Below are 15,874 nucleotides of genomic sequence, written 5' to 3' on the forward strand. Positions count from 1 at the left end.
GCATGCGTCCTTCGCCACTAAAGCTCTGATATATATTATCTGGTTGATTTGGACGGTGCCTGTGAGAGCTCAGCACGGCCTTGTCGGCCAAAACTAGTATATAAATGCAGACCAGGAGTGGCCTTAATTTGATCGTAGCAGACGCGAGAAGAAGATGCTCTCTCTTTATCTCCCAGCTGTGGGGAGGAGGAAGCATGAGTTAGTGTTTAGGGTGGGAAAGGAGATGAGCATAAAATACTCGTACAACATTTAGATTTCCTTCCCAGCTGCTGCCTGCTCCAAATGAATGAAAGCCAGATATTTCAAGTGTGTCCTTTCAACTTGTTTATTGGTGATAATGGAGATGTCATCATTCTAGAATCAATGACGCGATATATAAGAATATAAGCATAATTTTCATTAGTTCAAACTCAAAATGATGATTATTCACCTCAAAATGGGTCACCAATCTGGATTATACAGATAGTCTGATCCAGTCTTTGCTTCTGAATCTTGGCCCACAGTGAAAACCTTCATGCAACATGAGCCCTCAAAGCTCTTGCATACTTGCCAACCTTATATCTACCATCTACATTTGATCAAATGATAAGAACATATTGATCTAATGTTTGCATTAAGTCAAATTGTCTATGTTTTTAAATTAAATCAAAACTAATGAATTGTTAATAGGTTAGAGAAAACATATCAAGGAATCCATGATGGAGATTGTAGTTCTGTGGCAATCTTTTTTGTTCTTTGTGTTTAGGTTTGAAGAGAAAGGGAGGCAATTGGCATATATAGGATCACCAGAGAATTAGGAGAGCTTTTTCTGATGACATGTTAGTCTCATGGACATGGCTCTTTTTCTCTCTCAGTGATTAAGTCCCTTCTCCTAACGCAATTTGAGATTTGTTAGAACTCCCTATCATCACCCTTGTCTTTTTCTTGTATTAGTCATTGCAACCATGCATGAGAAGAGCTCCCATTTATATTTTCTTTCATTAATGAGGCTAGCTAGCTGGAGAAGCTCTTGCCATCTTTAGCATGAAAAAGAAAACAAAGATTGTGGCATCCTTCCTAGGGCCACAAAAGGCCTCAATCTCATATGCACTGTAGGATCTATATCAACATTGCATTCAATGAGAGAAGGCTACTGCCTCTCTTCTCTCTTCCCAGTTTGTAAATTCAGTAAATGTTCAATGATTGAAGCATCTCCAGATATGGCCGAAGGTAAAATAGAGGAGGAGACAAAGGAAGAAAGAATGCTTTTGCCTCCCCTATGCCATCCTCCTTGTAAATATAATATAAATTTTAATGGTTTAGTAGATATCAAGATAAGAGTTTAATTGATGTAGGATATCTACTTTTAAATAAGATAATAATAAGTCCTAAGATATGGTATCTCCTTATCTTGATAGAGATATGGTATCTCCTTATCAAGCTGTGTTATTCTACTACTGTTTGGATTTTTATCTCTTTTTGCTTTTTCAATCTTATTGACCTAAGCAAGAACTCTACCCATTGTTGTCCTTCTACAAACATAATCTTATTGAAAAAGATGAGTCATTAATTAGTTGAGGGCTATTTGACCTTTCTTGCCCATTTAGAATCCATGTGCAGTCTTACTCAAAGTTTCTTTGGCTTTCTCCATTTTTGGACTATGATGTGTATTTTGTTACATAGGATAGTTTTCAAACAAGATTGACCTTTTCTCTGGTGAGCTAAGGTGGTGGCATCCATAAGCACATCACTGATTGCACTATCAAACCCTAGTTTTGGATAGACTTTCTGCCTGTTTCTTTACTTTCTTTCTCTTATCATATCATGGAAGAAGCTTCAAATATGTGATCAAAAGGTCGGTCTCCATTCACAAAGATGATAAAAAGACACAAATATAAAGTTATCTAATCTATATAGTTTATAGAATAGAATATGCTAGATGTGTCAAATGTAAACATAAAAGAAGAAGATGAATAACATGGAATACAAGTCATGTAGCTGAATTTGTTTATATTAGCAACTCTAAGTCTGTAACGATAAAACACCGTTTGATAAAAAAAAGAAATAGATAAATATTGAGTTGGTTAAGTTTTTGCTACTTGAAGGTTCTTCTCCTCGTTCATAATCAAGACATTATATCTAAAAGGTATCTTGTTTGAACTATTTCTTTATATCCTTTTAAGTTTCGAGTTTATTATGTTCTTGGCCTTGGTCTGATTCTCGATCATATTCTTCTAAGTTTCGAGTTTGAGCTACTTCTTTCTTAGGTTAACTTCAAGCTATCACTTTAGTACATCATGTATCTTGAGGCTTCTTTTAGCAACACTCATGCTCCATTTCATAACCTCCATCACTCTGTGTTTTCGTGCGTCGCATGTGTCGCAGATATAATTTCGACGTCATCAAAGACATATCATTGGCTGACCACTACGAATGGATTCCTTTAACCTCGTGAAGAATAGTGAGGAGAAGGAAAATATTCATAATATGTACCATTCGTTCGATCACTAAAGGTTAATTACACCAATTTTCATACATACGTAAAGTCCAACAAAAATTAACCATGCCTACAAAGTAGAATCGAGTGTAATATACTAATGTTTGTGTTCCTATTTATTGAGAAAAAAAATCGCGACCATGTGGAAGCAACAAACACTAATTTTTATGAATTAAAGATGATATATTAACATCAAAAATAAAGCCAAAAGAAACTACAATGTTTAGCTCAATCAAGCAACTAATAAAATAAATAAAAAGATAAATCATAATACAATAAAGTATGAAATAGTTGCTCTCGACTATGCCATAAATCATTAAAGACCGTGGTAAGCTAAGATGAGAAGAACCCTACTACTCCAGTTTATGTTTGATTCCATGCTGGACTTATACTCCTCCCACCAAATCAAGAATATGTTGCTGATACAGTCTCTTATTTATAGAACGCCGAGGGACATTATATATATCGTTCTATAAATAAGATATTATTATTATATATGATTTAGGATTTATTTATTTTTAATCCTAGTTATGAACTTTTAATGATTTCTAGATCATAAAAGTGATCAAAGCACGACGAGTGATACTATGAATATTAATTTTATAATTTATGCTTGAGATTGAATATCGGGTGTATAATAATTTTTAAAAATAAATCAAATCGAATCGATTGGAGACGTAGATTGATGATCGATTCTAACACTAATCTTTAAAATATAAATAAATAAAATAATAATAAATTATATTATATTTATATATAAGTGAATTGAATAATAATAATAAAAAATATGATTCGACATCGAGTCGGAGGATTTCAAATTCTTGGAGGGGAAAAAAATGAATTAGGCCCAATTCATGGAGACAATTCACCCACAAAGAAGCATCTCTTGAGGCTGCGGCTCTGATTGACTAACCCTCCATAACTGGTTCTGGTCACCCCCAACAAAAATCCAAGCTGTTCTTACGAACCACCACCGGCCATATATTATCGAATGCGACCCAATCATAGAGCAGGTTAGCTTTTACGCGACTTTATTTGCTATCCTGCGCCCATCCAACCGCCCGTGCACGTTAAGCTCTTTCCCTCCCCCTCCCCCGCCACAGGTCCCTCTAATGAATAAATGAATGAATGCGAGACCGAGAGAGAGAGAGAGAGAGAGAGAGAGAGAGAGTAGGGTTTCTGGATCGGATCGACGAGACACAATCGATGAGGAAGCCGAGCTCGAAGGGATAATCGGCGGAGATTGGAGGGGGAATTTCTGGGTTCGGAATCAGGAGCTGGGGTGAATCGCTGGTGGGAGATGTGGTGGGAGGGAGGGAGATTCTACTGGGGGAGCAAGGAGGGGAGGGAGGGGATCGTGGTGGTGTTCGCGTGGTTGTCCAGCCAGGAAAGGCACTTGAAGCCCTACGTGCAGCTCTACTCGACCTTCGGCTGGCGGTCGCTCATCTGCCATGCCGATTTTCTCACTCTGTAAGTGTTAACCGTCTTTCCCTCTTCGGATTTTTGGTGATTTGCATGTGCAGTAGATTGTTCTAGTCGATGTCGCAACGAGAAGGCAGGAAAATCATATTAGAAAGATTTGCACATGGAGACCTGTAGTTGAATTTGGATGGAAGAGAAAAGGGGGAAAATACAATACAGGAACAGCTTTCTCTTCTCTGATTTATAGGTCTGTTGTGTTTATTCTGGAACACAGCTGCATCGTTGGATATCGGTCTCTGTATGTTATGCCCATTTTTTATTTATTTTTGAAGGTTAGGCTGTTGATTTACAAGTTTATCAATTCTTTTGCCAAAGAGCTACAAGCGGAAACAAATTAAGTTTTATTTTAGTACGAGACACCTAAATAAAAACCTAAGAAAAACATGGCGTCGACAATATAGAATTTATTAATAGTTTGTGCATGAAATAACTATCTTAACCAAGAATAAAAATAGGGATGCAGTTCTAAAACATTAGCAAGAACATGTACTTCCTTCTGATCTGTGACTTCATATCTTCTTTTGAATCACGATTTGATATAAACTAACATCTTAGCCAGACATTGCGATACCATCCAGAAAGCAAAATAAGGTGATGGTAACTGAGATACCCAGCAAGTTTTTTGGCTCACAATACTGTTATTTGCATTGGCAAGCTGCTTTGATAAGCATATGCCTTTGCCACATCCAATACTAGATACTGTAGGCTCAATTAGTATGTCTTTGTTTATATCCTATTAATTGTCACCATAAGTTCTGATATCTTGTTGAAGATTGGAAAAAGCTAGATGCCTTATCCAGAATGAACTCTTCAACCTTTATTCTGGATGGAGATAAATGTTGTCAATGAGTACAGCAAATTGAAAATATATATTGCAGTGGATTTTGATAATAATCTACCTATTCCATATTCATTGAACTCTTTTGCATAATGCTTTGTAAATCCATTATAATTTGGAATGCTTCTGGAAGATGAAGGCAAGATTATAGAATGCCGAAAATGAAATTCTGAAGCTATGAATAACATGGAAAGCAGTTATCAACAGCTTAACAACATTATCTACATAAATGCAAGACCTAGTTTTATGTTGAATCCTTGCCATATAAATTGGGTTACCAAGAAACTATGTACCTGACTAGATTTGTATTGTCTATCTCGTTCTTCTGGTGTTTTAAATTTAAAATCTTTAAAATATATAATTGCTTTGAAATTACATGTCATGAGTCAAGAGACATTAATATTATGATTTTACAAAATATGTAAGCATTGTTAAGTACATGTATCAGCTGATATAAAGATGATTCTGCACTGATCAAGTTCCAGTGCAAACCTACCATCTGAGATTGAAATATTTGCTTAATGTGACACAAACCGATAGACTGCATAGATTTATTCAATATGGTTGATCATAAAATGAATATACATACTTATTTTCATGAGTATGCTTTATTGAATTTCTGCTTATGTAGTCGCCCTTGCAAGTCTAATCTAGGCATACAGCATACTGAGGCTTGGTTTACTCCCTAAGCACCAACCCACATGCTCACAAAATCGCCGCGACAATGATGCATGGAAAGTAGCCACCTAAGTTGTATACCGTTGCAAAACTACTGTTTGCTAAAATGCTATTCTTACATTTCTTTCTATTTATAACCCTGGTTTTGGTTGATAGTTAAAATTTGACTTTAGATATGCAAGTAAAACACTTGTTGAAATTGAGATTGGGATGTTTTGGAAGGGAAATTTAAGATATTTTATACTAAAGATGGTTACTAACTTAATATTAATGTTTACTTATGGTCGAGACACCAAATATATGTGGAACAAAAAAAGAGGTCTAGAGTGGTGTATATGCAAAGACCATGCATGCCAAAAGGCATGTAACATAGTATCTGTGGAAGCTCTTTTGCTATATATGTAGAAACTCGTTTCTCTAGAAGATCCATCATGCAATGGTTTATTGAAATTCCTTGAGCTCAGAATCTAATGACTTCTGCAGGTTTTTCCCTGAGAAGGCTTCATCACTAGCTGATGGTGTTCTCAAGGAGCTTCTGCAGGTAATTATATTGTTTCTTTGGAGAAAATATGAACCTAGTGATTTTTCATGGCTTATATCGTGCTTACCTTCTGAATGGTTGAACCACTTGAATGAGTCAAATCCCACAATCTATGCTTATCAAGGATGCATTTTTATGGACTTTTGGTGTCTTAAATTAATGCTCTATGTCATAAGGTCCTTGACAGTAATTCATAAATACTGTGTTTTGTGTTGTTAGCAGACTATCATGTGTTTTCTGAGTGCTGGTCATAACAGGATTTGGGCATGGTGGAACCTACAAGGCTAAGTTCATGACAACTTGGCACAGGGTTTCATTGATGTGTTTTCCTAGTGTTGGTTATAGCAGGAATGTTGCATGGCCTAGCCCACAAGTCTTAAGTTTGTGACAACTCTGGCCATTTATCAGCTTGGCTTGACACATGCCATCATGCATTGACTAGCTCAATGGTCCTGATAGGGTTTCTTTGCTGTCAGTCATAAGTTTGTTTGTGCACCATGTGTCTGGATCGTGACAACTCAGCACAGGGGTTCACTTACCTTTTTGGCCAAAAACTGGCCTGGCCACTTATCAGCTTGGCTTGACACATGCCATCATGCATTGACTAGCTCAATGGTCCTGATAGGGTTTCTTTGCTGTCAGTCATAAGTTTGTTTGTGCACCATGTGTCTGGAGGCCATAAACACCAAACAAAGAGATTGTTAGATGGCAAAGTTAGTTTAATTTGAGGTTTGGGGTTTTGAGTATTTGTTGTTTACGATCAGTTATTGACATACTGAATTGTTATATTTTTGTTGACTTGATGGTGCATTTGCTTTAGCCGAGTTTGCATCTTGGTTATGTTGTATTTGGATGTTCAGAACGATTATCGGACTTATCCACATATACATGCATAACTAATCTGGAGTTTAGGCCTTATTGCTATGTACAAACATGATCAATTGATCGTTATTAGATAAACATGATTACATTTTTTTTGTTCTGTTATTGGAGTAACAGGAATTAAAGATCAGACCATCACCCATTGTATTCGCCGCTTTTTCTGGGGGACCAAAAGGTTGCATGTATAAGGTTCTTCAGGTTTGTTTCTTGGTCCAAGATAGACTGTTTTTGCTATAATTTCTTAATCTCATCAACTTTGATTGTAAGCATTAGTATCTTTTCTTTGTTCCAGTTGATCAATGGACGATGCAAAGGATTATTGGATCTGGTATGCTCATGCTTTACAAGTTAAAATCCCAGTTCACTTGTTGTCACCTATCGCTCTGCAATCATTTGTAGGGCTATCTAGAACTGTTAACCATTGACAATCTAGAACTGCTAACCAGTTTTAACAGATACCTTAGGGTGACCAGTGAGATACAATTTGTGTTTCCTGTTGTAGCTTTGTATCCTGCAGCTGTTAGTCCACTAACAAGTCACATAATTATTTGTTCCTTTAGTCTCTTGCAACTGAAGTATCTTTTGTCTAAAATATTCTGGTACATCTTGAAGGATGAATATCAGCTTGTAAAGGACTGCTTATGTGGTCAAATATATGATTCAAGTCCAGTGGACTTTACAAGTGATCTGGGCACTCGATTTCTTCTTCACCCATCTGTTCTGAAAAGGCCCCACCCACCTAGAGTTGTGTCATGGATGGCAAAAGCCTTGGCATCTGGTCTGGACACTTTATTCATAAGCAGATTTGAAGCTGAACGCGCTGATTATTGGCAGACTCTGTACTCATCAGTTGTAAGACTCCATTTCTTTTTCCAAATTCATTTGTCTACATAAAGCTATCCATCTCTAGGACTAACCGGTTCAGTAAAACAATGATATGCAGAATGTTGGCCCATTCCTCATATTTTGCTCAGAAGATGATGAACTTGCCCCCTACCAAGTCGTTTGTAATTTTGCTCAACACCTACAGGAGCTTGGCGGTGATGTGAAACTAATAAAATGGAACAGTTCCCCTCATGTCGGTATGTTCAATTTGTAACTGTAGTCAGTGATGTGTTAATGATGTTTTTATGGTCTTTGAAGTTTAAATTGAGGTTCTAGTTAGGTTTAATTTTGTTATGATAATAATCCAGTCATTTAATAGCCAAAACGGTAGAGCTAAAAGTAAATATAATGAATGCTATCACAGAGTACCTAATAGAAGATTGAAAGAAACTCTTGATATGTTAGAAATTGTACCCAAAAGGTCATGCCGAATTGTTAATTCTTACATGCATATTGACTTTCACATAAAGTTTAAGATTCCCTTATGACTATAAGGGAGTGCATATAGAACTTGAATTGGATGACCTTACACAAATACTATTATATATATATATATATATATATATATATATATATATATATATATATATATATATATTCAGCAGTTAACATTATTCTGAGGTTTATGTGTGTGAATATAGGGTCAGTTTTGTTGTAAGTTTGGCTTATCATTGTCAGCAGAGGAGATTGGAATGAAATGCTGAAGTATTTCACTTCTGCCACTAGTGGAAAATGAAACCAAAATGAAAATTTTGAATTTTGACTTGCTCTCATGTGATAAGTGATTATACAGCACTAGGGCCTACTTTTCTTTGCATAAAGTGGTTTTTGAATACATATGCTTCCACGTTAGTGTGAACTGTTCTACAATTTGTTCATAATGTTGCTGGACTGATTTATTTTACAGGCCACTACAAATTTCATGCATCTGATTATAGAGCTGGTGTATTTGAGTTGGTTGGCAAGGCAGCTATGATCTATGCACAGAGAAGGCTGCAATCACAGGGCTTGGAGGGTCCTTCGATATCTGAGTCAGTTTGCAATCTTCATAAAGCTGCAGCGAGCTCTAGTGAGAGCCTAAGGAGGGTAGCAACTGACCCAAGTGATCATTTCTTCTTGCCAAGCTCCATGGAGTGCGAGGATAAGAAAGACGCAAACCTACAAAAAGGAGAGCTGTTCCACACACAGAACATGCCGAGCATCAATGCTCATGGTGTTCTGGGCCAGATACTTTTTGATATATGCGTTCCTAAGAATATAGAAGGCTGGGATATAAAGCCTTCTACATCACTCAATGGAAGGCAAACATTTGCTGTGGCACGACGACACGGCCTTTTCTATCCAATGAAGTGCATACGACGATCGAGATTGTAGAATCTTTGGCTCATGAGGAAAGGAAAAATAAAAGAATTTTCTGTGGAATCTGATGGATGCTAATATGTTGTCGCACTTCGAACTAAAGATAAGAAGCCACAAAATAAAGACAAAAAAAAAAACAAATTCATGATGGAATGTACAGCAACTTCAGTGTTTGTAGTTTTCCTTGGATGTGTGGCAATGTGAGGCTAATAGCTAAGAACAGCAGATATTCATAAGATTGTCTGATTTTGTTGAATGTACAGTAACTTCAGTGTCACTAGTTGTCCCTCTTGGAATCATGGAAATGTGAGTTTATCTAAGAACAGCAGAGAGTGTATCTTTGTTTCACTTGGTACAGAATCTTTGGCTGCCTATTTTCCACTTGCAACAACCAACATCTAGGAAGACTTGAAAACTTTAAAAGATGGCAATAATATCCATCGCGGAGCATTGTTCCTCTGTCAGTGACAGAAAGTATCCATGGCTTACAATTGATATGATTCGCCAAAACAATTCAGCAGAGATGTTTTATGCAGAGAAATTACCTTCATGGTGGATCTGAAACAACAACTCACATCAAAGCTTGAAGAAAGTTCTGCTCATCAAACTTGGAAGATGTCAAAGCTAAACTTGGTAACGGGTTTAAACAAACAAACAGTGCCATAAGGAACAGGGCATGAATGTTGGCAAGATAAATTAGGATATTATAATGAGTCTCCCAGAGTTGAATGGCTAGACTGCAACATCATGGATGTGATTCTTCATTATGTGTATCAGCATGTTGTCCCATACAGTAGCAGATGAAAGCAGGGGTATCATCACACTGTGGTCCACATGGGACAAGAAGGAATGAGAATTGACATGACTTTGAATTCAAAGGCCAGATGTTCACACAACAGTATGGCAAGAAAAGTCAGGTCAGGTTCTTCATCCTTACTGTCAGCTCTGTTTCTGAAAGAATCGAATTCTGATCCACCATGATATCTTCAGCATACAGAAGTTTCAGGTTATTAATTCACCTGGGGAACTTGAAGACAATGAGAAGAGGATTTCCAAAAGCTTCACAGAGGGTCCAACTTCTGAACAGATACATATCAATCAGCTAATTAACTTGTGTTAGAGACTAATGCATTGTCATGTTAAAAGTTCAGTTTGTCCTTCCTGTCTCTCTTGAAGTTCTGCATGTGCCTGGGAATGTTTTGCTTCTCCTCTGTGATCATTGTATGACTCCCAACATTTCCATGAACTGGAAGTCCTTGGTAACTATAAGCTGAGCAGTCGGTGAAAATTATCTTAATGAAGTAATGGGAAGAGCAGTTTCCTTCTAAGCAAGCTATAGATAACATTCACAACCTCAATGATGGATAGTTCATTCAACTGAATGCATTCATTTCAGCAACATTGACCTTACACTGATCAGCAAAGCACATTTGTTATGCCTACTTCTGGTACTGTGGATATAACTTCATCTTCAAGCTTACAAGGGGGAAAAAAATGTTAGGTTTCACCAATAGTGATGCCAAAGTTATGTCCAATCTACATTCTGAACTACCACATCTGTGGAAATTGTTTTGGGTGGATGGGAGCATTATTCTTGGTGTCTAAGTAAAGCAATTCTTGGAGATGAGAACCAGTTGAGTTGAGGAGACAGAGAAGCTCCTCAACTTGATGGTAAGCAACATCTACACCATACATACACCCCACAACTGGTAGGCCTAACACAAATGAATCTTATGTAAGCTTTCCATATCTTCCACACAAAGATTGCTTCACAAGATTCATTCTTGTAAGCTACCCCAAAGATGGTTCTTTTTGCATCTTGAAGTTTGTCTTACCATCATGTCTTGATGCTTCCACCCGTATCACTCTAAATTAAATTACTCGAGTAACATCCTGTGACAGGTTTTGAGCAAGATAGATAATTCATTTACCTTACTTATAAACAAGGTATTATTTATTGTTTTATCGTGCTTATGTGATCCCCAGTTTACTTGGTTTGCCAATTTGAAATCCTCATCCTGTTCTTGGAACATTTGCAGCCCCTATGACCGACTCATCTTTGTGAGAAGACAACACAAACAAGTGTTTGATCCATCCTCAACTTTCCATGAGCACCCTTACCCTTTCCTTTCCTTTCCTTCATCACATTCCACAACTGATGGATGTTGCAATCCACTCAATGGACTTCTTCTCCCCTCTAAAGTTTATTCCATATGGTATGAATCACATATATAATCTATCAAAAAGGAAAGAGAAATGTGAACTGTATCCACACGACAGTGAACAGGAAGGATGACTAAGCTCACGGCATGGATTCCATGCTCACACTTGAAGAAAGAGCTCACTGCTTTGTCACGTTCCTGCCGTCCCCTGAAACCCTCAACCTCCAATGCCCATCTCCAAACCCAAACTCCTCCGCCTCCCGCCGCTCCTGCTCCAGCTCCTCCCTCCTGGCCGCCGGTAGCCCACAGAACTCGTGCAGCCGCTCGTCCATCTGATCATGCAGCCTCCACCACGTCGCGTGCGCCGCGTCGCTCGCGTAGGCTCGCTGATCCCCGATGTTCCAGTTGCAGTCGTACTCCCTGTAGCACATCCACGGCTTTATGCCGAGGTAGTGGATCGAGTACAGCTTCGGCGGGTCGGCGGCGAAGAGGTGGTTCTTCATGCTCGCCTCCGCCGTGGTGTTCGACCAGAAGTTCTTGAGGAAGTTGACGCGCCTCGGCAGGCGGTGCCACCACACGAACACCTCGTTGAGGAACCCCTGGTCACCGCCGTTGTACGAGACGACGTCCTCCCGGAGCGCCATCAGCGCTTTGAAGGTGCAGTTCGACGGCTCGATGACCATGACGCCGGAGTTGAAGATGACGCCGTCGTTACCGGTGGCGGATATCTGCGGGAAGCGGAAGAGGACGTCGAGGCTGCGGAGGACGAGGATGTCGGCGTCGATGAAGACGACCTTGTGGTAATCGGTGAGCTGCCACAGGCGGAGCTTGCTGTAGTTGTACTCGTTGTAGGTGCCGCGCTGGGCGCGCGGGTTGCGGATGCGCTCGATCTCGCGGAGGGTCCACCCGGCGGCGGCGAGCCCACGCAGCTTGTGGGGGGCGACGGTGTTGTCGTGGAGCAGGACGAGGTCGCGGGTGGAGCCGGTTCTGACGATGCTGTGAGCCAGCGCGACCGCGCCGCACACGTACGTGTCGGAGGAATGCAGCACGGTCGCGTAGGCCTCGCGGCGGCGCGGGGTCGCCGCCTCCGCCAGCTTCGATGCGTCGTAGACCACGTCCGTTCCTGCAAAACAGTCATGCAGAGATGTCATCAACTCAGTATGAATCGAACGGAAGTACGTAAACGGCATTCTACAGTGGATTTGGACCGAATGAGTGAGAAGGTCCAGCTTTGGCGTATGAGTGCATGTGGCATCGAAGGAAGGGAAGGGAACAGTGTGTCTGTCGTATACTGCCCACGACATAATTAGCATCGATGAAAATATCACAAGATTTATAATCTGCCTAATTTTGATTTATCACATACGATATTTTCATCAATCGAATAGATAACATAGAAAAAATAAAATTAAATATTTTACTTTCATAAATATAAAAATCTTAATATTATTTTTAAAATATAAGAATCGAAATACTAAGAATAAATTAATTACATATGCAATTAGAGCTTAGCTTATGATAGAATAAATTATTTGATGACCACAAAATTTCATACTACTAATATCTTGTACACCATAACAAAATAAAATAATATCCTGAATTCTCTCAATCAGGAAAAGAAAATTCAAAACATCAAGTGTGCTGACCTACCTAATCAAACAAACATAAGAAAAGATCTCTCTAGCACAAGAAGGCCAACTTGCTTCTGAGCAAGCAAGAGAAATCCTTATCAAAGTATTGAAAGCTCTTCATCAAAGAAAGAACTGATGGAACTCTTGATTGCTTCAGGGAAAAGTATCAGTGTGATCTGTGAAGCAAAGTGCAAAGACTTGCTTCCAAGTCTGGCCAACCAACCTCAGAAACAACCAGGCTTTGATGGGGACACATCTCTAGGTTTGTGGTGTATGCAATGTGTGCCCACTTCTGTGTCAAGTGAACCTTCAAGTTGAAGGAAGAAGAACACCACCTGAGATATTGATGTTATTGCCCAACCATTCTTCCACTCCTCCTCCTCCTCCTACTCAGTCCCCATTTAACTCCACCAAGAAGATGAGCCCATGGCAAAAGAGCCAGGAAGGTACTGACTAAGCATCTTGGATAAAAGCTAAAGCAGTAAAAAGGTCAGCGCAACAACATGCCAACACACACACAGCAATTGATTGAAGTACTCTGTCCTTCTCACACACTGTTCAGAAAGTGAGGCAGGATCCATTAATGCCACCGACTGCAATCTGGCCATTTCTTCCTCCCCTCCACCTAGTTGGAGCTTTTCCCTACCTCATGTGCTTCAACATATTAGGGACAAACCTATCAGAAACACCTTTCTTCGCTACTATTGCAACCTCTGGAGATCAAGCCATCTAATAAATGCTAGGCTACCAACAATAAGATTCTTGATGGTTATATAACTTCACATCTCATGCTTTCTTTCTCATATGGTACACAATGTCTAATGCATTCAAACCTCTCTTGCTACATGTCACAATGATCCCTCTATTGCGGTGGACACAATATTGTGGACTCCATGATGGACAAGAAAATAATATTCCAAATTAAAGTTGCAATATTCTCTCTACTACTACTCAATAAAAAAATGATAATTAGGAGCAATTTAAATCTTCTGCAGTGTATGTTGAGAAATACCACCAATATTTCATAGTCATATAATGTCTATATTTCTATATGAATGCATCACATATATAATCCTAGCAGTTCAAATTCTGCTCTTCGGGAACCAAAAACAACACTAACTTCATTGGCACTAAAACAAGTTAAAGAATCATATGGTATGGATCATTAATTGTAGCACTCTAGATTATACTATTCATGCTATATGAATTGTTTTTCATAAGATTTCATCTGAATGATTAATTAGTTTCTCAGGAGTTAAATCTGTGAGTGTGATGGAGGAGGAGAAGAGGATGGTTCTTACCTTTGTCCCACAGTGGCAAGGCAAGGTTGCAGGAGCCGATGGGCAAGGCGAGCTTCTCCTCCAACCTCCATGCCTCCGCCTCGTACATCCACCACTCACCTTCTCTCGCCACCAGGTCGTCGCACCGGAACAGTTCCATCATCGGCCGGCAGGCGCTCAGCAGCACCACCTTCACCGCCCCTCGGGCGTCCCTACGCCCCCTCTGCACCGCAGCGGCCGCCGCCACTAGGTGGACCTGCAGCCGCGACAAGTCGCGCGCCCACCCGGCCGTCTCCGCACGCCAGCATGGCAGCTTGGCGACGACAATGCCCACTTCGCCGCACGAGGAGAGGTCGGGCATCGGGATCTCTGGGCACGATGGGCCCTCGTTCTCCTCCTCCTCGTCGATCCATTCCGGGAACAGGTCCTTCCACTGGAAGTTGTCGGAGATGGGCTCGAAGTCCACGGCCGTCGTGCCGCTGGGGAGACCCCAGTCGAGCGCTTCCTCGGCTCCGACGTTCACCAGGGCAACCTTCATGCCGCCATGCAACCTCTTGAGGAAGCTTGGGACCGTCTCCATCGTCGTCCGGTTCTCTCGCGCAGCCTGCAGCCGGATCGATCCTTCCGCCTGCAAATGCCAGCATGAGGAGCTTCCAGGGAGATTTCGACTTCTCAAGATCACTAGGTCTTTTAGCCTCGGGAGTATGACAGAGAGGACTCGAGGACGAGCACTCACCTTACCTTCTTCACGTGGCAGCCGCGCAAGGAACAAGAGACCATCTTGGTGGCGTTCTGGTTGTACAGCGACGCAGGTTGTAGGACGAGCAGCAGGATGTAGGCGAAGATGAAGAAGCCGAGGAAGGCTACATTAATCTTGATCACCAGAGCTTTCGATGCAACAGCCTTCATCATCTCCCCTCCAAAGCCCATGTGCTCTCTCTCTCTCTCTCTCTCAACAGTTCTTGGCCAGGCTTCACTCTCTTGGTCCTAAAGTATGATTCGCTTTATATACTCTTTACATAATAATAGGATGCATTTGGGCACCATTTCTTTTCACATCCCAATCTTAACTCAGGATTATATATGTGTACATATATATATATATATATATGTACACATACATATATACATATATATGTACACATACATATATATATGTATGTGTACATATATATATATATATATATATATATATATACACATATATAATCCTGAGTTAAGATTGGGATGTGGAAAGAAATGGTGCCCAAATGCATCATATTATTATGTAAAGATGTAAAGAGTATATAAAGTGAATCATACTTTAGGACCAATTGAGTACCGATATGTATGTTTTATGCATAAGATTAAACATCTAATTGCAAAAGATGTAGTGACAGATTTCAATTTAAATTCACTTACCCCCTGCACTATTCTTTTCACTGATACAATCCTATGAAAGAGACATGAATGTGGATCCCACAAGAAGGTAAGACTTGCAGCAGGTGAATCTGCCACAGTGACCACTAAAGAACAACAAGAAGAGCTCCACCTTTAACATCCTGAAGAGTGGTTCCAATACATCATTTGAAAGAAACAGAGCACCATAAAGAAGCCCAAACCTGAGAGGTTCATGGCATCCAACTTCTTTCTTTGCCAGTTCATGTCAATCCAAATAAGA

The 15,874-nt window shown here is 39.9% G+C and overlaps 2 protein-coding genes across 3 annotated transcripts; one reads left to right on the forward strand and one right to left on the reverse strand.

Moving 5' to 3' along the window:
- The first annotated feature begins 3,595 nt into the window (after nucleotides 1–3,595).
- On the forward strand, nucleotides 3,596–9,489 carry LOC135634156 (uncharacterized). The gene is made up of 7 exons (XM_065144415.1): nucleotides 3,596–3,946; nucleotides 5,958–6,015; nucleotides 7,015–7,095; nucleotides 7,190–7,225; nucleotides 7,510–7,749; nucleotides 7,841–7,979; nucleotides 8,690–9,489. The coding sequence occupies exons 1-7, from the start codon at nucleotides 3,777–3,779 to the stop codon at nucleotides 9,154–9,156; spliced, it is 1,191 nt and encodes a 396-aa protein (XP_065000487.1). The 5' UTR covers nucleotides 3,596–3,776; the 3' UTR covers nucleotides 9,157–9,489.
- A 1,755-nt stretch (nucleotides 9,490–11,244) lies between these two features.
- Nucleotides 11,245–15,209, reverse strand: LOC135633322 (UDP-glucuronate:xylan alpha-glucuronosyltransferase 2-like). Of its 2 annotated transcripts, none has more exons than XM_065142655.1 (3): nucleotides 14,951–15,082; nucleotides 14,236–14,842; nucleotides 11,245–12,426 (listed from the first exon to the last, which is right to left on the reverse strand). In XM_065142655.1, exons 2-3 carry the CDS (start codon nucleotides 14,792–14,794, stop codon nucleotides 11,483–11,485), a joined length of 1,503 nt encoding a protein of 500 aa, XP_064998727.1. In that variant the 5' UTR covers nucleotides 14,795–14,842; nucleotides 14,951–15,082; the 3' UTR covers nucleotides 11,245–11,482. The 2 variants fall into 2 exon arrangements, with proteins under 2 accessions (XP_064998727.1, XP_064998726.1); XM_065142654.1 differs by having other exon boundaries at nucleotides 11,250–12,426; nucleotides 14,956–15,209.
- Nucleotides 15,210–15,874: the final 665 nt, after the last annotated feature.

Source organism: Musa acuminata, chromosome BXJ3-3 (genome assembly GCF_036884655.1).
Source record: "Musa acuminata AAA Group cultivar baxijiao chromosome BXJ3-3, Cavendish_Baxijiao_AAA, whole genome shotgun sequence".
Classification (NCBI taxonomy): Eukaryota; Viridiplantae; Streptophyta; class Magnoliopsida; order Zingiberales; family Musaceae; genus Musa; species Musa acuminata.